Source organism: Trichosurus vulpecula, chromosome 4 (genome assembly GCF_011100635.1).
Source record: "Trichosurus vulpecula isolate mTriVul1 chromosome 4, mTriVul1.pri, whole genome shotgun sequence".
NCBI classification, from domain to species: Eukaryota; Metazoa; Chordata; class Mammalia; order Diprotodontia; family Phalangeridae; genus Trichosurus; species Trichosurus vulpecula.
In genome coordinates this window covers 254,779,499-254,802,671 of record NC_050576.1, presented here as the reverse complement: position 1 = coordinate 254,802,671, position 23,173 = coordinate 254,779,499, and the positions used below count along the sequence as shown (strand labels likewise).

Sequence of the window (23,173 nt, the reverse complement as noted above, 5' to 3'; positions counted from 1 at the left end):
TTTTCAAAGAAGAAAAGGAGGTGCATTTTCTCAATTTTCCTACAGGGCCAAACTTGGTCATTATAATTCCATAGCATTCAATATTTTGGTTTTGTTGGGTTTTTTATTTATATTTTGGTAGTCATTCTGGTAATTAGTTTTCCTGCTTCTGACTTCACTTGGCATTGGTTCTGGTCTTCCCACTCTGAATTCTTCTTATCTATCCTTTTTTCTTGTGTTATAAAATTCCCTAATGCACGCACCATAATTGGTCTCTTCCGCAATTGGTGATCTGCTACTTTTTCCCAGTTCTTTATTACCACCAAAAAAATAAGCTGCTTTCAATATTTTGGTGGATATTTCTTTCTGTTTTGAGGTAAATGCCTAGCAGCAAGATCTTTGGTATGGCAGAGGACATGGTCATTTTAGTTTAAAAAAAAATAGACAAATTTACAGGTCCACCAACGTTGTATTAGTTTGCTCAAGCTTTCGGCATTCCCCTCCAGTACTGATTATTTCCATCTTTTTTCATCTTTGCCAATTGTCTGCATGTGAGACAAAACCTCAGGGTGTCTTGATTTGCATTTGGAGCAATTTAAATTAAAAGTTTGCCATTCTTTTTTTCCCCCTCCCCCTCCTCCTCCCTTTCCCCTCCTCCTCCTCCCTCTTAGTTCATATACAGGACAGCTAGATGGTGCAGTGGATAGGGCCTGGAGTCAGGAAGACTCTTCCTGAGTTCAAATGTGACCTCACATACTTACTAGCTGTTTGACCCTGGGCAACTCACTTCACTCTGTTTGCCTCAGTTTCCTCATCTGTAAAATGAGCTAGAGAAGGAAGTGGCAAACCACTCTAGGATCTTTGCCAAGAAAAGCCCAAATGGAGTCACAAAGAGTTGGGCATGACTCAAAAACGAGAAAAAGTTCATATACACTAAACCAGGGGTGGGGAACCTGTAGCCTCGAGGCCACAGGTTCCCCTCTAAGTCCTCAAGTGCAGCCCTTTGACGGAATCCAGGTTTCACAGAGCAAATCCCATGTAGTCAAAGGGCCGCACTTGAGGACTTAGAGGGGAACCTGTGGCCTCGAGGCTGCAGGCTCCCCATCCCTGCACTAAACACTTATCCTTCAGAGGAATAGCACATGTTCTTGTGTATTTGTGTTAATTCCCTATATATCTTAAATAAGACCATCATCAGATAGAATATTTGTGGCAAATGTACACATTTTCCCCCAAATATCACTTTCTCTTCTTATCCTAGTTGTCTTGGTTTTGTTAATACAGAAGCTTTCTTTTATTTATTTATCTTATTAAAATGATCTATTTTATCTTTTGTGATTGCCTTTATCGCTGGTTTGCTAATATACACTGCTATAAATGTACAAGACGCAGGCACGTGTACACATGCAAATACAAGAACACCAGACCTATATCTCCATGCTTACAAAATATACAAGCTAAACACCAAACATACATGTACGTACATAACTACACAGTCCATGCTTATGGTAGATACATTGGTTATTCATACCAATGTTATATATACACATACCTGTCATACACAGAAGGTGGCCACATCATACTTACTGACTGATGCACACTTGTACACACATGTGCACATATATGCTTGTGTATATTCCCACATATGCATATACAAATCAATCAGGGCGTGCACAATAAATCAATCAATAAGGATTTAATAAATACTTGCTATGTGCCAGGCAGTACTGATGCAAAGACAAAAAACAAAAGTTCCTGCCCTCAAGGGGCTTACACTTTAATGGTTGGGGCAACATGTAAACATAAAGGTATATACAACAAGCATCCAAAACAGGCACCAAGTAACTTCACGGGAGTAATATGGCAAGCGAGGACGTCCTACAGACTGCAGCACTAGGGCTGTGTGCGTGTGTGTGTGTGTGTGTGTGTGGGGGGGGCACAGCCCAGGCAAAGGTTCGGAGATGGGAGATGGACTTTCATGTATGAGCACGAGCACAGCGGCCAGCATGGCAGGACCCTGGGCGGTTGGGAGGGCAGTATGAAGACCAGGAAGCTAGGAAGGGGAAGAGCTGACAGTGCTAAGAACTAGTGGACTTGTGGCCTGGACAAGGGGGGCGGGGCTGAGGCTGGGCGACCAGGTGATCCCCAGTAACTTCGAGGGGTCAGCTTCGGCTGAAGGGCAGTCTGCAGACGGCCGGGAGGGTTGGAAGAGAGGGAACGACGAGGCGCGAACAACCGACAGACACCATCCCGACGAGTCTGGGCTCCCACGTGCAGACGCCCCAGACTGCTCCTGCCCCCGGAGCGATGTATGCACACTGTCTCTAAAAATAGGCTCGGGCCGCTCACCAAGGTCAGCCATTGGTGGACCACGCCGCACGTGGTTCCCTGATGCACCAATCAGAGCTCCTGTCTCCGCCCCTCCCTTCCCCGCCCTGCAGTGTTTCGGACCCTTGGGGACTCAAACGGGCAGGACGCCTATGCGTCGGGAGGCAGAGCCATGAAGCGTCTCGGCCAATCAGGCTCGAGGCTCCTGGGCCTCCGGCCCGAGGTCCCGACCCCATCGTGACGGAAGTCCCTCCTCCCGCACGAGGCACTTCCTATTTGGTAACCAAGGGCGCCGAGAGGTTGCTAAGGCTGCTGGCAGCCTGCGAGGAGCCGGCTCGGACGTCGGAGAGTTGAATAGGCTCATTCGGGGTCTAGGCGCCGCCGCCGCCGCCAGCATGAGCAGCGACTTCCTGGCCGAGCTGCACTGGGAGGATGGCTTCGCCATCCCCGTGGCCGATGAGCACAACAAGGAGTTGGAGGCTACGGTGAGCAGGCTCTGGGGCGGGGCTCGGAGGCCGGGCCGGGGGTCTTGGCCGAGGGTCGGAGGGCCGACGGAAGCCGGCCCGGGTCAAGATCTCCGGGGTCGAGGGTCTGGCGTCAGAGGATTGGGGCTCGGTGTCGGGGGTCTGGGGACTGTGGCCGGACCGGGGCGGGGGCTGGGGTTAGAGGGCAGAGGCCAGGCTGAGTCAAACGGCCGATGTCGGAGGTCAGAGGTTCTAGGGCCAGGGTTCAGGTTCGGAGCTGAGGCTGGACTTGGGAGTCCTAGGGCCAAGGGTCAGCCGGCCGAGGTCGGGGATCCTGGGACTGACACTCAGGGAGCTGTGGTCAGGAGTCCTAGGGTCAAGGGTCAAGTGGCCCGTAGGGGTCTTGGGTTGGGAGGATGAAAGTGCTGAGGTCGGCGGTGCTGGGGTCAGGGGTCTGGGGAATCGAGATTGGAGGGTCATGGCACTGGAGGCCAAAGTGCCGAGGTTGGGGGTCTGAAGTCAGAGGGTCCTGAGGTCAAGATCTGGGATCCGGAATGAGGGTCAGAGGGCCAGGGTTAGGGTCATGGGCCCTAGGGGGGCCAGGTTGGAGGGTCTAGTTTCAGGGGGTTCTGGGGCAGAATTTTGGGTTGGGGGTCAAGATTGGGGATTCCGGGGCCGGGGTTCAGGTTCTCCAGGCAGAGGACAAAGGCAGGGGTTAGAGATGGGAGGCAGGGGAGGGTCAGGACAGCTTTGCCCCACCAGTGAAGGAGTCAGGAGCCCAGAGTGGCAGATGTGCCCAGAATTCTTGCCCTTCTGTCCTGTGCATTTTTCTCCCACTTCCTCCTCTGCCTGCATTATTTATTACAGCCTTTTAAATATTAAACCAACCAATTACTAGGAATGAATCAGTTCAGCATAGCAGAGAGTGGTGATGGACTTGGATTTAGGAAGCCTTGGGTTCAAATCCTGCCCCAGACATTCCTGGCAGTGTGATCCTGGGAAAGTCATTTAACCTCTCTTTGCCTCAGTTTCCTCATCTGTAAAGTGGGGATAATAGTAACAGCTATGTGTTGTGAGGATCAAGTCAAATGAGGTAATCTATGTCAAGTGCTTTGCCAACCTTAAAGTGCCATATAAATGGTAGCACTTGCATTGGTGATTTCGTGCCTGCTATGTATTAAACACTGGGGACAGACCGAATTAAACAATGTCTGCTCTAGATGAGCTTCCATTCTCTCTAGTGACAGAGGTAGGTGTGTGTGTGTGTGTGTGTGTGTGTGTGACATGCATGGGATATAGGCTGCACCTGGGATTTTATTGATAGAGAACACTCTCTTGTGAGGAAATTTCCTTTACCCTAGGTTGGAACCTTCTCTCCCATTTGGAGTCTTGTTTGTGGAGTCTTGCTTGTTCCCAGGGGCATTGAGAGATAAGTAGCTTTTCCAGAGTCAGGCTTTGCTCCAACTCACCACATCCTGGGCTGCCTCTTTGTAGTTCACTGGTGTCCAACTCAATGATGTCTTGGCCTTGAACCAGATTAAAATGTAATTGAGAAATGTGTAACAAAATAAATAAAAATGATTAAATATCAAAATGATTTAAATGCAGGCAGATAACATTATTTGTGGTTTTCTAAGTCAATATACGTCCACAGGGATCTATTTCTATTTCAGTTTGATACCACTGTGTGTAGTTCTTACGTAAGTATAGACAAAAATGGGTAAAAGGTAATTTTATGGGAGAAGGTCCTGACCAGTCCTGGCTGCTGGGATTAGGCTGGGAGACCAGAGTTTTAGGAACAGTAACAGCAGAGGGAAGCATCAAGAGCCAGGCTAACTTGGGCTTGATGTTAGGATGCTGGGAAAGCCTCCTAATGATTAGATCTATTACTAATCATTGACATTAGCTTAGTGTGAATAACTGGAAAGTTGTATTTTTGAGTTTAAAGAAATCAGTTCCAGAAAATTGAAGATGAGAGAGCCCTGACATGGAATCCATTCATGAGGGAAATGATTGTCTGGTTTTGCTTGAATTTGTTTGCTTAATGTGAGCAGACCCTGCTGAAGTAGCCAAGGATACTGCCCGTCCTAGACTGCATAAATGTAAGGATGCTTTCTGGGCCATGGGGATGTTCACTGGGTGTAAAGTATGTAATGGACTGGCTCTCCTTCCAAAGTGAGGATCGATTCCCATAGAATGATGTCCCCTGATCTCTGTTTGTCACACCCCATGTGTGGTCTGTAGAATCTCTGGCTTCCTTCAGTGCTCAGCTCAAGCCTCTACACCTTCTACATGGGCCTGTCCTGTCCCCATCCCCCTCTCCCCAATCATCCTACATTTAGGTGCTTCTTTGGCTCCTGTTTTTTACATATTTATGTATATAAATCTCCAGGAACTATTTCATTTCTGTCTTTGCATCCGGGGGGGCACACGTAAATAGGGGCACATCATAAGTGCTTGTTCATTGAGGATATGTTCAATTCTGGGTCCCAGATCCTGAGAAGGATATTAATTGAGTCCAGAGACAGTATAGGGGACCAGAATGAAGAAGGGTCTAGAAACTGGAGGAAGAAGAAAAGTTGAAAGAATTTCAGGCATGTATAATTTTTAAACTGATATCTTAGGTTTTTACAAAACTTTCGTTCCCAAATATATCCTTTTCCCCTGCCTTTCCCATTCAGCCATCCTTTGTAAAGGAAAGAGAGGGAGGGAGGGAGGAAGGGAGAGAGAGAGGGGGGGGAGAGAGAGAGAGTGGGGGAGAGAGAGAGAGAGGTGGAGAGAGAGAGAGAGAGAGAGAGAGAGAGAGAGAGAGAGAGAGCGCGTGCTCGAGAGAGAGCAGTTTATTAAAACTTAGCAACACATCAGTTGAGTTTCATAGTTTGTTCCAGACCCACTGCTGGCCACCTCAGTAAGAAGTTGAGGCATACGTTTTCTCAATCCTGCTGGGGCCAGCCGTGGTCATTATAGTCACATGGGGAAGAATAGTTTGTTTTAGCATCCCCCCAGAATTGAGTGGGTACTTGGGGAAACTTCAGACTGTCTCCTGAGAACATATTTTTTTTTGTAAAAAAAGTCAAATGATGCAGATTCCTTCCCTTCTCAAATACTTTACTGCGCACTTGTTTCCAGTGACTTATAAAAACATACAGAATAGGTTCAGAAGCAGGTTGTCAGCATGCTGTAGATGCCTGGTTGTCCTCTTCTGCTCTGTTGTGATGACAGCCCAGGTATAACCTTGGCTTTGAGCTGGTGAGGAGGATGGGGAAACTCCAGTGAACGTCCTGTTGTTATGGGAATTTGCTGGGTTTGCCTGTGATTGGAGGTAACCTTAGACTTACCCTACTTGGTGAAAGTCCTCATGGAATTTCATTTGGGAATGACTTTGCCTTTTAGCTCTTGAGAGTTCAGTTCGTCAATGAGAAAAATATATTTTAGCAAAGGACCCTCTAACTACCACGTTTATGTATCTGATTTCCAGCCTGCGTTCTGCTATGTTGATTTCCCCCCAGTTGTCATGAAATCACATAATTCTGTTTCATAATTTAAAAAAGAGTAGGTTTTAGATGTCCAAAAGCACATGTAGACAAGGACTTTTGGATCCTCCTGGGGTTTTAGTCCTTGCGCTAAAGTGGGTAGGATTGCTGCTAATCATGGCCTTTGTTTACAGCTGCTAAAGATGCAGAATGACAGGGCAGCCCTGCAAGAGCAGCTTTCAGACTATGAGGAGAGAATCAACGCCATGAAGTGTCATTTGAAAAATGTCAATCAGGAGTTTACGTTCACCCAGGTAAGAGGGAGGGGCTGTTGGAGCAGCAAGCTCCCCTGGAGGAGCCCTGCCGACTGTCCATCTACCCCGTAGGACACAGGACGACAGGAAGCCCTTCAGCCTCTATTTTGTACAAAATCTTACTGGGTCACTCCCACGATCCTTCTTTTCTCTGGCAGACTGACTGCCTGCACGGATAGGCCCTGGGGTCACTGGTGTGGAGCTGGCAAGAACCTTCAAGGCTGTCTGGTCCAAACTTCTCATTTCTGAAGTCCAGATTGGGTCAGTGATTTGCCCAAGCTTCTGCAATAGTAACTGTTTCTCTTTTTGGCAGGTACCTTGAGGGTCTTCCCCTCCCAGTTTGATTTTTTTTTTGAGTTTTTGATTAAAAACTTCTTAAAGAGGCCTATTCACTGAACAGGCGTTACCTCACTCAAAATGAGAACCTGAAAAGATCTTAACCTGAAAGGGCCAGGGTCTCCCAATGCATCCTGGGCCATCTCCAGTTGTCCTGGTGAATATCAGGCCACTGGCCCCAGATGGCTCTGGAGGAGAAAGTGAGGCTGGGGACTTTGCACAGTCCTCCCTCACTCAAATCAAAGTCAACTGCAAGTCATGTCATCATTTCCCTGATGTCATGGTCCTCTTTGAAAACAAAGGACAAATACATTAAGCAGGTAGTAAGTAGCACCGGTGAGATTTGAACCCAGGCCCTGGGGTTCCAAGTCCAGGGTGCTGTCCATTGTTCTGTGCTCCCAAAGGAGAGGTGGTGCACTCTGGGGCCTCCAGTTCCTCTCACTCCCAAGTCTTCCCTCTTTCCCTGTGCTTGTTATTACAATATTCTCAATATTAAATCAACCGACCAGGAGGGAAGGAGGTGGTGTGATAGCAAATAGCAGGGATGGTTTGGGGGTTAGAAAGTCCTGGGTTCAAATTCTGCCTGAAACACTTCCTGGCTCTAGTGACCTTGGGCAAGTCTCTTAACCTCTTTATCATTTGTTTTTTACATGACCTCCATTTCCAAATATAGGATGTCCCCTCCCGGTCTGGTAGAAACAGAACCCAGATTTCCTGAATTAGTCCAGGGTTTGTGGGCTAAGTGTGGTGGTAGGGAGTGTGTCTAGGAAAAGAGTGTTCCTTTGCCTAGTCCCTAGGTACACTAGAGTAGTGACAAAAGGTAAGAAAACAAGTTTTAGGCAAGAATCACCAAGAGACCTGAGAGCCTTTACCAAACCAATGTCATAACAATTGGGTTTGTTGTCTTGGGCCCTTGGGGACAGCTCTGATAGCCCATAGAAGTCTGAGCTGCAGCTCTAGACTGACTGGCATTTAAAGGGGTAGGCTGGGAGAGAGTGCGATGGACCCAGAATTCAAGAAGATGCCATCATTGGCCTTGTCCTCTTTCTCCAGGGGATTGCATCTGGTCAGGACCCTTTTAAACTTGGTTTTGTGGAAGAATATTTCAGAATTGGATTGGGGAAATACTGCAGGGAAATTTTATTCTAAATCAATCAGATATGACTTGTGACTTTCAAAGTCTGATTTTTAAAGTTAATTTTTTATGTTTGCTCTTCCCTAGTGTTTTTGATCTAGACCTGTGATTTCATTAATATGGGGAACTTGTGTTTAGGAATCTCAACAATCTCAACGAGTCCAGTGCTGATTGTCACCTGGTCCATAGCTTAGAGGCTTAGGAAGTTTCATGGGGTTCTGAGAAGGTGAGTGACTTTTGAACCCAGCTCTTCTTGATCCTGAGGCTGGCCCCCTCTCCACCAGGACATGCTGCTTGCTGACCAACACAAAGCTGGGAACTCTTGCCATCGATATTTTCTCTTGGTTTTGCCTCAGAGGTAAAGCATTCCAAGACCACATGTTTAGGTATTGCTCACATGATCCCATAATGATGAAGTTTGACCGGGATGAGAAATTTTGTAGCAATATTTAGGCATTTCTTTTGAGGTGTGTCGGTTATGTTTGTGGGAGAGTATATCACAGTTAATTTTATTTAGTATTCAAATTGAATGCTTTCTCTCTCCTGTAAATATTATTCCACAGTCTCTTTACAGAGCCAGAAAAAATGAGATTAACACGGAAAAACACTTAAAGGCTATTGCTTTGAGAGAAATGGGACGAGTGGGTGATGAGATTCACCGAATAGAAAAAGAAATGGCTACAATCAGAGAAAGGAAAGCTGAAAGGGAAGTATGTGGCCTTATCTTATTTAAAATTTTATACTATTGATAATTTTCTGTTAAGATCTTTTCCCTTTTCCCCCAGTCTTTGCAAACAAAATAAGTGGAAGGAGAAGAACTCTTAGTTTTTTGTATTTGTGGGGTTTTTTTTGTGGCCAGCAAAGCCATGACAAAACTGTTCCCTGAAACTTCCATACATAAGTATAGAGGATTATACACTTCAGGGAGGCAGGAACCTTGTTCTCATTGTCTCTGTCTTTGTCTGCTCTCTTCTCTCTCCCTCTCTCCCTTCTCCCTCCCACTCTCTCTCTCTCTCCCTACCTCCTTCTCCCCGCCTTCTTCCTATTGAACTTAAAAAAATAAGTTGTTGTTGATATTTTCTGTTTTTTCCTCTCCCTCTCAGAAAGCTACTCCTATAACAAACAGTATTTTTAGAGAGGAAAACAATCAGCGTGTCTGATAAGTACATTGAGAAAATCCCCAAATATATGCAGTGTTGTAAAGTGAGAACCTCCCACTTGTCTCCTCATAGCTTCTCATTCAAGTCCCACTTGACCTTTATAATTTTGTTACATTTACTTTTGATTTCTTGGTGTGTGGTTCTTTCCATTTACATTGTTGTAGTCATTGGGCATACTGTTTTCTTGGCTCTGCTTACTTCACTCTGCATCAGTTCAAATAGATCTTTCCAGGCTTCTCTGCTTACATCACGTATATCAGTTCTTATACAATGGAAGTATTCTATTGCATTCAGGAACCAAAATTTGTTTTTCTGTTCTCCAATTGAAGGGCATCTCTTTTGTTTTCAATTCTTAGCTATCATAAAAAAGTGATGCTATAAATATTTAGGAGTATTTGGGGGCTTTTTGCTTATTGATAGCTTCTTTGAGGGACAAGCCTTGTAGTATCTCTTGTTCAAAGGGCATAGACATTTTAGTCACTTGACTTTCGTAATTCTAAGTTGCTTTCCAAAATAGTTGTACTTTTTCACACAGTTTCACCAACAAAGTATTAGTATTCCTGTCCTTTCACAATCCTCTAAATTTGCATGTTTCCATTGCTGTCCATCTACAGAGTATTAAGTGAAACCTCAAGGTTGTTCTGATATACATTTCTCTTATTAGTGATTTGGACCTTTTTTCATGTGGTTGTGAATTCTTTTCAGTTTTTTTTTGAGAACTGTTCAATCATATCCTTTGATCATTTGGAATGATTATTAGTCATATATACTTATTAACTATTTATATATCTTGGATACCAAATCTTTATCAGAGAATTTGATAGAAAAATATTTTCCATTAATTTTTGTTTGTATATGAGCTTTTCAATTTCATGTAATCAATATTGTCTTTTTCTTTTTTTTTTTGGTAATTGCTTCTATGTCTTGTTTAGTTAAGAATATATCTCCTATGATTAGTTGTGCTGTCTCTTCTAGTTTTTTATAATATCATTTTTAATATTAAGGTCATATATCCATTTAGATAAGCTATCTAGGTGGTGTAGTAGATAGAGTGCAGGACCAGGATTCAGGAAGACTCATCTTCCTGAGTTCAAATCTGGCCTCAGACACTTATTTGCTGTGTAACCCTGGGAAGTCACTTAACCCTGTTTGCCTCAGTTTTCCTCATCTATAAAATGAACTGGAGAAGGAAATGGAATATCACTGTGGTGTCTTTAGCAAGAAAACCCCAAATAGGGTCATGGAGAGTCTGACACGACTGAAATGGCTGAACAACAACAAACATCATCCATTTATAATATATTGTGGGGTGTGATATAAGTTGTTGGTCTGAGCCTAATTTCTGCCAGATTGCTTTCCAGTTTTCTCAGAAGGTTTTTTTTCAGATTGAGAATTTTCCCTAGGTGATTTCTTTCCCACTTTCTCAAAAACTGGGTTTTTGAATTCTGTTACTTCTGAAGCATGCTAGGCTAGTCAGTTTCATTGATCTAGCTCTGTGTTCTTTAACCAGTAGCAGATGGGGTTGATGACTGCTGCTTTATAATGGAGTTTGAAGTCTGGGTCTTCTCTTTAATATAATTCTCTATATCATGGGGCCTAGTGTTTTGCGTCTTGTAGCAACAATCTTGCTAGCAGATACTGTGGCTGCGTAAAACCAACAACAACCAGCACACAGAAGGCTGCTAACACTGGTTCTTTGATCTGCTTTACTAAGGGAAGTAATGTTAAGGGATTAACAATCTTACTTTAATCCAGCATACAAATGTCATTCACTTAGTTCAGGAGGAAAAGCCAGCAACCCGAATTTCAGAGCAAATACAAACAAATTACAAACATACATAGTATAAACAGACCAAATCACAATTCATAGTTACCGGGAAAGCTTCAGCATCTGGGTTGACAAGCCGGAGAGCTCTTAACCACGGCTTGCTCAGAGTTGTGCACCATTCTTTCAGTGACTGAGAGCCCCCAGTCAGGGGCCAACCTTGGATCTTATATATCCATGTCAGGGCCCCCGAAGGATTCACACCTAATCAGCAAAAGGGTGTGGGCCTGGGGTTTAGTATCTAGTTAGCAAAAGGGTGTGTGCCTGGAGCTTTGCATCTCTAAGACTCAATCAAAGACAATTAACTTAGCATTCTAAAACAGTAAAAAAAAGTCCCACCTTAATTACCAATACACATGTAGATACTCAGTTCCTTATATTATGTTCTATCTGACATAGGTTTGCAGCTGATTTATGCTCTACTTGTCTGGGAACCACCAATGGCTTCATTCTCATCAGGTTGTTGTCCTGTACCAGTGGCCCATTGTGGGTCAGGAGTAGTGCTGGGCAGTGCCAGCAAGAGCACAAGGCCTAGTAGACCATCTGTAGCAGCAGAGGCCAAGAACCTGGGGGGACAGGTTACAGGTCTGACAAGCAGACTGACTTTGTCTGAGAAACTTAACTGGGAGCTGACCACCAGGCAAAGTTCATTAAGGCCATCAAGGCCTGGAGGGCTGATGACTATGGCTGGTGGAGGCAACACCCACAACAGTGACATCACATTTTGGAGCATCAAAATAATAAGTGATGTCTGTGGGTTTTTTATATATATATACATATATATAAACACATATGTGTACATGCAGTCCATATGTAATATATGTACATTATGTATATATAGATAATACATGATATATGTCATAAATTATATAGATATCTAACAAAATATATAAATTATATAGGCATCTATATAAATATTTAATAATAGAGATACTTAAATACATTATATATACATATATACAGCTAAATAGAGACATTTTGAGAGCTTCTTTATTCAGTTTCTTTGTATAATTAACACATTTCATTTTTCTTTTCTGGAAATTAGAATATCATATTCAAAACCTCTCAAAAACTGGAGTGTTTGAGGTGTCAGATGAACTGGGATCAGCAAGCTCTGGAGGCTTGGTTAGAGGAATCAGCTCATAAAGATAGTGATGCATTTGCTCTCCAGAAGTACACACAACAAGATGACAGCAAAATCAAGGTAAGTATAAAAAGTCATTTTTATGCCATTTCAATGTTTTCTCTCTAGTAGTAGTTAGAAAATGAGACTCTATTTAATCAGTATTTAGATGAAGCTAATAAGAAATATTTAGGGAAATAGGAATTTTTGTATTTGGGACATTTACAGATGTTAACAGTATTTGTTTACAATTAGTTTAAATATAATATTCCTTTTTTGAAATCACAATGCCAGTTTTTCAGATATTACCAATTTTACTATTTTAAAATTTAGGTGGAGTTCAAGTTCAAGTACTGTTCAAGTTAGCCTAATTATATAGCTGGGCTAGTTGAAAATATAATAAAATTACTCAAAGAGGCTGCTGCAATAATTGTTTTTTAAAAATCTTTAAAATGGAAGTTAATATCATTGGAAATCAAGGGCACAGTAGTGATACCAACCAAAAAAACCTTCTGTGGATAACTCCCTTTATTTAACTATCATGATTAGTCTAAGGTCCAGCCTGCATACCTAAGTACAGAGCGACTCATCTCCAGTAGGCTGGCTGTTTGGGGCTGAATTCTTTGGCCATAACAACCCATGAAATAAGAAAAAGTCCAAAATGGCCTCAGTTCTGTGACTCTGGCTACTCCCTTTGGTTGTGATGGAGGTAGGAAATGGGGCTGAGAACACTAAGACTGTATTATAACATGGTTTTTAGCTTGTCGAGCGTTAATTTAAGTGTTGGTCCCATAAGTATGAGAATCTTGTCCAGTGGCCGAGTGGAAGTACTGGAAGAAGTGAATGGAATCAGTCTTAACATTTTTGATAGCAATGAAGACAGAAGATCAAAGGAAGCTGCAGATGAGTGAGAGGAAGGCACTGAAACTGCCCTTAGAGAAGCAAATAAAGAAGTCAGTGGGGTTGGTTTTATGATGTGAAGAAAGGTAACAAGAAACATAATTTTGTGAAATAATTGGTCATCTTGTATTGCAGTGATTATGGAAAATAATTACAGTATGACCATCATGAAAACAAGTGCAGCTTCTGTGCTGACCTAAGCACCCTAGGCCATTTAACACTTTGATCAATGACTACGGCAAGGGCGTTGGTATCATCCTTTACCAATTTTTTTTTTAGTATTTAGCACTAGGAAGGGAAGTTTACACACTGAAGGACAGAGTGAATTCCAAAAAATCTGGAAAGTTAGAATTTGGGGTCAGATCTAATAAGATGAATGAGATGTCCTATGCTTGGGGTTTCAGATATTTAGTTCACAAGTACAAGATAGGAGAGGTGTGGTTAGACAGTAGTTAGTCTGAAAAAGATGAGGACTTTAGTGGATTTCAAGTTTGGTATGAGTCAGTACAGTGGTATGGCGGCCCCAAAAGCTAATGCAACCTTGGGCTGCATTAAGAGAGGAGACATCACTTCTAAGATTCAACAGGGGATAGACCTGCTGTTACATGCCGTGATCAGACAACTTTGGAAGTATTGTGTTCATTATTTGGCACCACATTGTGGAATGAACATTGATAAGCCAGAGAGTGTCCAAGGAGGTAACGGTGGTGGAGAAGGGCCTTGAATTCATGACATATGAGTTGAAGGAACTGGGGTTGTTTACCATGGAGAATAAAAGACTTGGGGGAGGGGGGATGATAGCTGTCTTCAGATACCTGAAACTCTGCCATATGGGAGGGATTAGAGGGACTAGACTTTTCTGCTTGGCACCAGAAGGCGGAACTACAAGCAATGTATAGACGTTGCCAAGAGATGATTTTAGTCTTAACATCTAGAAAAACATCCTAACAATTAGAATTATCTCAGAATGGAATGGACTGCCTTGGGAGATAGTTGATTCCCCTTCTTTGGAGGTCTTAGGGCAAAGGCTGAATAACCATTTGTTGGGGATCTTAGAATTTTTTGTTTGTTGTTCAGTCATTTCAGTCACATTCAATTCTTTGTTACCCCATTTGGGGTTTTCTGGGTAGAGATATTGTAGTGGTTTGCCATTTCCTTCTCCAGCTCATTTTACAGATGAGAAAACTGAGGCAAATAGGGTTAAGTGACTTGCCCAGGGTCATACAACTAGTACGTGTCTGTGGCCAGGTTTGAATTCAGGAAGATGACTCTTCCTAACTCTAGGCCTGGCATTCTATCTGCTGTGCCACCTAGCTGCCCTTGAAATGGGATTATTTTTGTTTTGAGTGTAGATTGGATTAGATGGTAGCTGTGGTCCTTTCTGTCCAGAAATTCTGTGATTCTGGGAATGACCACTGCAGAATATTAAAAAGTAGAGAAATTCTGTGATGAATTTGATAAGTCCATCCAAATTTAGACAGTATATACTCTGATACTTGGGGACTTCGATGCAAAGGTGGACATAGGGGAAGATGGTGGAAAATATGGAAGAAAATCTAGTTCATGAATAAGAAATACGGGAGACCAGAGAAAACTCCCACCTATAGACCATGAAGGCTTTTTCTTGAGAAAAGGATGAGGAGATCCAGGTTGTGGTAAGCATGAAATAACATAGGCAAAAATGAAACGGATTTTAACAGAGAAAAAATGAATGACCACTTCCTTGAGATTCCAGAAATCGCTTCCTTGAGTCACCATTCTGTGTACAGTCAGACCAATCACTGGTTTAGTCATTTAGAGAAAATACATTTAGGGTGAGAATATCCATCCATCTTTTAGTTTTCTATATCGTAAATAAATTTCATAGATGATACTTTTTGAGACCCGGGATCTGACAGTTTTTAGGCAGTGAATGATTAACCGTTGCTTGTTTTTGTGTGCAGGCTCTAATCCTACAAATCGAGAGGCTGACGGTCGAGTGCAACGAGAAACGAAGGACACTCGACAATGAGCTCACTGAGACCATGTCTGCTCAGGTTGGTGTGGCTGCAGGTGCCTTCAGCATCGCTTCTTGGCTTCCCCATTAGAGTGCATGCCTGGCAAGAGCTCCTGGCCCCAAGGTGTCTGTGAGCATCCCATGAGAAAAGATTGGTAAAGTGCTTTGGAACTATGGAAACTTTAAAGCTCTGGATAAATCCAGCTAGCTGCTGCTGCTACTCTCTTCCTCCTCCTCTTCCTTCTCTTATTCCTCTTCCTCCTCCTTTTTTCTTCTTTTCTCTTCTTCCTCCTCCTCCTCCTATTCCTCCTCCTTCTCTTCTTTCTCTTCCTCTTCCTCCTCCTCCTCTTCCTTTTCCTCTTCCTCTTCTTGAGGGCAGAGCCCATCTTTGCTTTTCTTTGTACCCCCACTGCTTAGCCCAGTTGCTGGGCTAAGTGATTAACACAGTTAATCACTTAATAAATGCTTGCTGTCTTGACTTGTTATTGACTTGAGTATACTGTTTGGAACAAGACTTAACACTTAGAAACATGCTTTTGGTCTAATATTTTGCAGATCGAGCTGGATAAAGCAGCACAAGATTTTCGAAGGGTTCACAGTGAAAGGCAAGAACTCATCAAACAGTGGGAAGGTACAATAGAGCAGATGCAAAAAAGAGATAAAGACATCGATTGTTGTGCATTGGTAAATCACTTGCTTAGTCCTTAATTTTTATTAATCTTTTTTGTTTTTGACTCATTTACTTCAAACTATAAAAGATTATTTTAAAAATTACCTTCTAGGTGGATTCAATTATTTTTGTCAGTTTAGTTTAATTCAGTGAATTCATGAAGGCTGGCCTTTGTGCCAAGTACTGTGCTAGATTCTGTCATATAAAGGCAAAAGCGAAATAGTCCTTACCCTCAAGGGGCTTACATTTTTGTAAGGATTCAAAGTGAAAGCAGGTCAGTTCAGATTGTGGCTGTTAGGAAGATGAGTGTGGCAATGAAGGTGCTAACAAGGTAAGAAGAAACTGCTGAGATGGGGAATGATGACCCTGGAGCTGGAGATCCCCCCAGGTAGTTTATTATGGCATTTCTACAGGGGATCCATTACAAAGAACAACAGATGCTTTGATTGCTCCCTGGTTAGCTAGGTGGCAACTTTCTGGTGAAGAGTCCTGCCACACCAAAGGCAGGAATATGGTGGCCACAGAAGAGATTAAAATGTTGCTGGAGTAGAATACATCAGCTCTAAGGTCCACCTAGTAATGAAATGTGGAAAATGTAAATTGGATTACAAAGAGACCCTTAAAATGATCAGATGATTAAAAGAAAGACAAATTGGCCTCCTAGCCAATAACTGTCTGGCTTTAAGGAAATCAGGAATGGGATCTTATGCTATGGTGGACAGAACTGGCCTACAGTGGCAGTAACATTGAATTGGATACTGCATGTGAAAAATACCATAGAATATGTACGTAAGATATGTGTCATTGATTCAGGTGAGACTGATGTCCTTATAGACATGCCAACAGACCAGGAAAAAGAAAAACTTTACAGAAGTATTTTTTAATAAAACTGCCAAAGCTTGGTTTTTACTTTATTTTATTTACTTTAAAAGAACAATAAAGTATGAAAAACAAGGGAAATTTTTCAGGATGAAAATATTTATATTTGTGCATGACTAATTTATTGTTTTCTCAAAGTCCATGCTGGTCTCCCTCCAAGATGAGAAGGTAGAGGAGTTGAAGAAACACCTTCTCCCTCTCCAGGTTTATCAGGGAGAGTCAGATGTTCCTTTAAAAAGTGAAAGGACTTCCGTGTGAAGACAGGAGAGAAGAGATCTAAAGAGGTTGAGGGGAATCTTGCTCTGTGTCAGGAAATTGAAGGGCAGGAAAAGGTCCCACAGGGTACAGTGGGCGGAAGAACATTTGGAGATGAGAGATAGGGAGGAAACTCTTCCAGAAGGGGAAGGAGATGCCCCGCCCCCCAGTTTCTGATCCAACGAAGGTGAGATGGATCTTTAGGGGCTGCTGTGGGGGTACCATACAGGCCAGTGAGAGAAGACATGTACAGTGCTGGTTGGTCACTCTTTGAGGAAGGGTACTAAGGCGGCCATTCATCATGCAGAGAACCATACGGGGGTCTTCTATCTTCTTGTAGCATTCATCCCCAGTATTTGGACAGTGAACTTTCAAAGGCTCGTCAAACTGGATGACTAATACTTACTGCTGGTGATTCATGTGGGCACAGATGATGTTGCTAGAAGACATCGGTAAAACACTTTAAATGCTTGTGATTATGAAGTTTTGGGCCCAAAACTGAATGCTTTGGGGACATAGGTAGTATTTTCATCATTACAGCCAATTGAAGGTAAATGCTTCAGAAGAGGAAGATTTGGGAAGTGAATAATTGGTTTAGAAGATGGTGTTTAATACTGAGTTACAGGAATGAGACTCTTGGAAGGGAATAAAGGAATAAACACTGACAATGAGTTTGCCTTATAAATCTTACAAATTTAAAGGGAGCCATAGCTCCCGTGTATTTTCATCAAGGTGGGTAAGCTACCTTAGGTACCATGGCTAGTGAAGGTAGACGAATAATGATAGGAATGCCTAGAAATTCACAGGAGATAAAATCCAAGACGAGCAGCAATAAAACCCTTGCCTTCAGATGCCAATGCACAAATGCAAAAAGCTGGCCTAAGTAACGAGCACTGTGTTGGGTGCTAGGAATACAAGTAGAAAAATCAAGATGCTTCCTGCGTTCAAGTGCACATTCTAATTGGAGGGAGAGAGCACATTTCAGAGAGTCGAGCTTCGGGGCCAGTAGAATGGCCTAAAAATCCCAAGGGCTCAGTGGTAGGGGCAGATGGTAAGGTAAGGTCCTTGGCAGGTCAGAGGGCAGTGCAGGGGGTCTGGAGGGTGTAGGGACAGGGCACCTGGTAAGGCTTAATGTTCCTCCGTCTTCCCGGAGGGTTGGGATGACTCCCCAACTCATCAAAGCAGCAGCCCCAAAAAGCTCCCTTACCCAGGGAGCAGGCAGAGGGAAAGGAAAAGGGGGAATGTGCCCTTGCTGATGGTTAATGCAAGAAGACAAGTTGTTTGGGCATTGTGCTTCGTGCCGGGGATGCAAAGAAGAAAGAGAAACCCTGCCTGCCTTCTAGGAACTGACGTAACAGAAGAGACAACATGTACATAAGTATACACAGAATATATACAAAAAAATGCAGCGTAGGAGGGAGGGCACCTGCTGCTGAGGAGTGGGGAGGAGGCAGATCAGGAAAGGCTGAGCTGAGTTTGAAGGAAGCCGTGAATTCCAAGAGGTGATGGTAAAGAGAAAGGGCGTTCTAGGCATGAGGGACAAGCAGTGCAGAGACGTGGAGGTGAGAGAGCATTAGTGTACAAGGAATAGCAAGTAGGCCAGGATGAATGGATGGTAGAATACATGGTTGGATTAACGTGTAAGAGTTCTAGGAAGGTAAGAAAGAACCAGATTGTGAAGAGCCTGAAATGACCAACAGAGGAGTGTATATTTGATCCTAGAGGTAAGAGGGAGTTTCTGAAATGCACTGAGTATGGCAGTAACATGGCCAGACTTTTGCTTTTGGGGAAAATTGCTTTGTTGGTTGGATAGAGAGGGGAAGACTTAAGAAGGGAGACCAAACAGGAGACCATTGCAATAGTCTAGGTGAGGGGTGATGAGGATCTAAACTGGAGTGGCGGCTGCATCAGCAGAGAAAAGGGAGTCTGTGTAAGAAGAGTGGTGGAGGTAGAAGAGGAGGTGGCGGCTGACTGGACACATGGGGTCATCAAGAGTGAAGAAGAGGATGACATCAAGATTTCAAGTCTGACCGAAGGGTGGTACCCTTAGGAGTAATAGGGAATTTCAGAAGAGGAGTGGGTTTTTGGGAAAAGATAACAAATTTCTTTGGACCTGTGGAGTTCAAGATGCCTGTGATGCATCCAGTTAGAAACTGGAAAGTTGGTGAGATGACACTCATGCCTGGAAAGGAATAGGATACAGAAAAGGGAAAATAGAATTTTGTATATTAAGAAAATATAGCAGTGTGAAGAAATCCAGGAGGAAAGAAGGTGGTTGGGATGGCATGGTGGAGAGCACTGGGGCAAGGATCCACAGAGGCAGAACAGAAGTGACATTGTCATTGGAATATCCAACAGACATCCCAGAAGAAAGACATAGATGTCTTTGGGAAGCAGGTCACCAGCCTAGCACCAGAGCCAAAATGCAGTACTGCCCATTACCCAGACATGTGCTGTCGCTTTCTCAGCCCAAAGCAGAAGAGCTAATTGTTGGTTGGTTGTTGGCCAAGGAGCACCTCACTTGAGAATTTGTGATGCAGTAGGGAAATCCAAGACTGGTCTGACATCTACCTTAGATTTTGGGAAATGATGAATTGAAAAGTGATTTATGTTTGTTGTTCAGTCATTTCAGTCGTGTTTGACTCTCCATGACCCCATTTGTTGTTTTCTTGGCAAAGATGCTGGAGTGGTTTGCCCTTTTCTTCTCCAGCTCATTTTACAGATGAGGAAACTGAGGCAGACAGGGTTAAGTGACTTGCCCAGGGACAGACAACTAATGTCTGAGGCCAGATTTGAACTCAGGCCTTCCTGACTCCAGGCCCAGTGCTCTATCCACTGAAACACCCAGGTACCTCAAGTGCTTGCTATATATTAAGTACTTACTATATGTCAGACAATGTGAGGGATGGGGATATACATGCTCTTTTGGATTTCAAGAGGTCTAGAAAAAGCGCTGAGTTCTAAAGACTAAAATTTTAGAAAGGAAGTTTCCCTGGAGGGCTGTGAAGTTTGTAAGGATAGAATTCTGAAGGTGTAAATACCAATAATTCCTATAGAGAGAAGTCGATCAATAAGCAAGAATATGTTAAGTGCCCGTTGGAGAAGCATGGGTTCAAATCCTGCATCAGATGCTTGCTGGCTGTGTGGCCCTGGGCAAGTCACTTAACCCTCTCTGCCTCAGTTTTCTCGTCTGTCAGATGGGAATACTAACAGCACCTCACTTGAAGGGCTCTTGTGAGGATCGAATGAGATGACATGTGTAAAGTGATGAGCACAGTGCCGGGCACTTAACAGGTGCTGTAGAAATGCTTGTTCTCCTCCCTTCCCCAGTGCCAACCAATGTGTCAGGAGCTGGACGTACAAAGACCTGACCTACAAGTACTTGTATGTGAAATAAAAATAAGATGGTTTTTGGCAGGAAGGTGCTGGCAGGTGGGGGTGGGGGAGTGGATCAGGAAAGGCCTCCGGGAGGAGGTTAGTGAACTTTGGAGGAAACTGAAGATTACAGGAGGTGCAGGTGAGGAGGAAGCACATCGCAGTCATGTAGGGGGACATTGCTTATGCAAAAGCACAGAGGTGGGAGATGGAAAAGGGAGAGCTCTTCAAAGAGAACAGTGTCGATGCATAGGGAACTCATTAACCAACCTAGATTTTTAAAAGGCTCCTTTGAAGCCCATAACGGAAGATGAATGCAAAAACTTAGGGTGACACTCTCTGAAAGGAGAGTGTCAGGAAAACTTAAGCTCAGAATGACTAGAGCTGGGCAGGGGAAGCCAGGGACAACAGAATGGCTTTGTTTTATTTTGTTTTAACCTCTGTGTGGGGATGGCTTCCACAAGTGCTCCTCTGATATATCCTCCCAGTGTGGAGGTCAGCTGGCCACCTGGGGATGATTCTTTGGCTGTGGCAGTGCAGGAAACTTCGATGGCCCCCAGTCCTCCATGGCCTCTGCCTAGTCTGCAGTGATGGTGGAACAGGGGAAGAGGAGGAATCACCAAAGACTGAGTGAGAAGGAAGGGGGGCTCAGCCCTGCTGGTAATTCTGTTTTCTTTGCCAACGAGTATGATATTTGGACTGGAAAGGGCAGAATCAAAATGGCCCAAGATAAGTAAGGGGCGAGGAGGAGAACACCCCGCTGCCACTGATGAATGTAAGTCTTTAAATGTAGGTGAACTTCATCCCTGGTACCATAAAAGAATTGGCAGATGTTATTGCTGAGCCACTATCTGCTATCTTTGAAAGATTATGGCCAACAGGAAGGGTGGTACAGGAGTGGAAAATGGCACATGGTGTCTAGTTTTAAAAAAAAATGGAGAGTGAAATTTGTGAACTATGGCCCAGTAATGTTTAACATGGCTTTCTGGCAAAATTCTAGAATGTTTTATGAAAGGGATGGGTTGTAAACCTTTAGAAAAGGAAGCAGTGATCAGGCAGCTCTGTGGTCACCAAACTAGACCCTGCCAGACTCAGTTTCTATAGTGATGTCGTTATTAGACTGATCAGGGGAATGATGGCTATGGTTTACCTAGATTTTAACAAAACATTTAATAAAAATAACATTATATTATTATAGAAAAGATAGAGATGTAAAATAAGTGGTTGGATACTTTGGTGGGCTCAGGACTCGTCCTTGGCCAAACCTGAGGTCATCATTTGTTTGGTGGAGGGGCCCAGCAGGCGTGCACTGAACTCTGTTCTGGTTAACATTTTTACCAGTAGCTTGGAGAAGGGCATAGCTGAAATCTTCCTCAAATTTGCAGATGATGCAAAGCTGGGAGGGGAAGCTCGCATGCTGAATGATGACTAAAGTGATAGGGTGAATCTAATGAAATGAAATTTAATACATAATTAAAAAAACTTTAAATGTATAAGATGAAGCAGACACACCATAAGAGCTTTTTTTGAAGAAGATTTGAGTATTTTAATGGGCCTTGAGTTTAGTTTTAATCTTGATTGTGATATGGCATTAAGATGTTTAGCTCCATCATGAGAGACATTATGTTCTGGAGCAGGGAGGGGAGGGTTCTGCAAGATTCCTAACTGCTGAGGCCACATCTTTGAGGAGGGACGTTGGAAAGCTGCCCAGTGGTCAGAGGAGGGCTGCTGGAATGGTGAGTGATCTGCAGACCATGCCATACGAGCACCGGATGGAGGAACTGGGGATGTTTGCCCCAGAGGACTCAATAGAAGACAGGGACACGATAAAATGTTTGAAGTACTGTTGTGTGGAAGAGGGTTGAGATTTGCTTCCTTTGGCCCCAGGGGCACAGAACTAGGAGCAGGTAGAAGTTGTGTAGATGCATATTTAACCTCCATGTATGAAGAACATGATCATGATGCCTGGCACATGGTAGATGCCTTAATAAGTGTTTGTTGACTGACTGATGTCCAACCCTGAGATCCTGCGATTCTGTGGTTAATAAAAATATAAAACAAACAGGACAAGGTAAGAGTCTGATCCCTGGAGCCCTGCAGGGGACACGCTCCTTCCAGACTCACCCAGAGTTGTCAAGTATTCTTCTTTCTGTCCATTCAGCAAGCTTCAAACGCATTTTACTGCTGTATCAGGTATGATTTGGACTGGAGAGGCTCTGAGGCCCCTGCACATTCTGAGAGTCTGTGGTTCTCTAAAGTAGAAAACAAGGTAGGAAGTGAGGGTACAAAGGAGAGGTCATTTTGAGCCCTAGGGATAGTAAAAGGGAGAGAACATTCATAGCTTTGGAAATCAGGGAAGGCATCATGGAGGTGTAATGTGAATTCAGGTTTGAAGGTAACTAAAGAGTCTGAGAGGCAGAGTGAGGAAGGAAGTGGATTCTGGATTTGGGAGCGTGGCTTGGGCAAAGGCACACATATGCAGGATGACAAAGTGACTGGACTCAACAAGAAAACAAATGAAAATATGATTGCTTTTTCAGTGTTAGTTTTTGTACTCTACTAAAAATTATGCATTTTTATTATGTCAGTTATTAGCAAAGGCAAAGCAGGAGTTAAGATCTAAAGAAATCATGATTAAGGAAAAGATCAAGTTCTTGGAGAGTGAGGCAGAAAACAATGCAGAATATGAGAAGAAAATCACGCTTGCTGATCGAAAAGCTTTGAAACTTCGATTGGATTATCAAAATTGCGAAACCAATCGGCTGCAGCTCCAGGATGAGGTACTCAGAGGTAGTGTGTGTGTGAGCTGGGGAACGAGGTTTGGCCTGAGAGGTTGTGGGAGGGCTTCCTAGCTAGCGATGCCCTCCTTCTTACTGGAATCAAAGCATCATGATGTGTTAGACACTTCACTGTCCAATGCAAGCCTAGTGGATGCACCAGCCAAAGTGGCTTGGGCCTCAA

General features: G+C 43.5%; 1 protein-coding gene across 1 annotated transcript in view; it reads left to right on the top strand.

Annotated features, from left to right (window-relative positions):
* Positions 1-2,702: 2,702 nt before the first annotated feature.
* CCDC39 (coiled-coil domain containing 39) overlaps positions 2,703-23,173 on the top strand; it is a 52,688-nt gene continuing 32,217 nt past the window's right edge. The window contains 7 exon segments of the mRNA XM_036756164.1: positions 2,703-2,792; positions 6,439-6,558; positions 8,593-8,739; positions 12,060-12,218; positions 14,981-15,073; positions 15,589-15,717; positions 22,801-22,992. Of these exon segments, the coding sequence (XP_036612059.1) occupies positions 2,703-2,792; positions 6,439-6,558; positions 8,593-8,739; positions 12,060-12,218; positions 14,981-15,073; positions 15,589-15,717; positions 22,801-22,992 (930 nt within the window).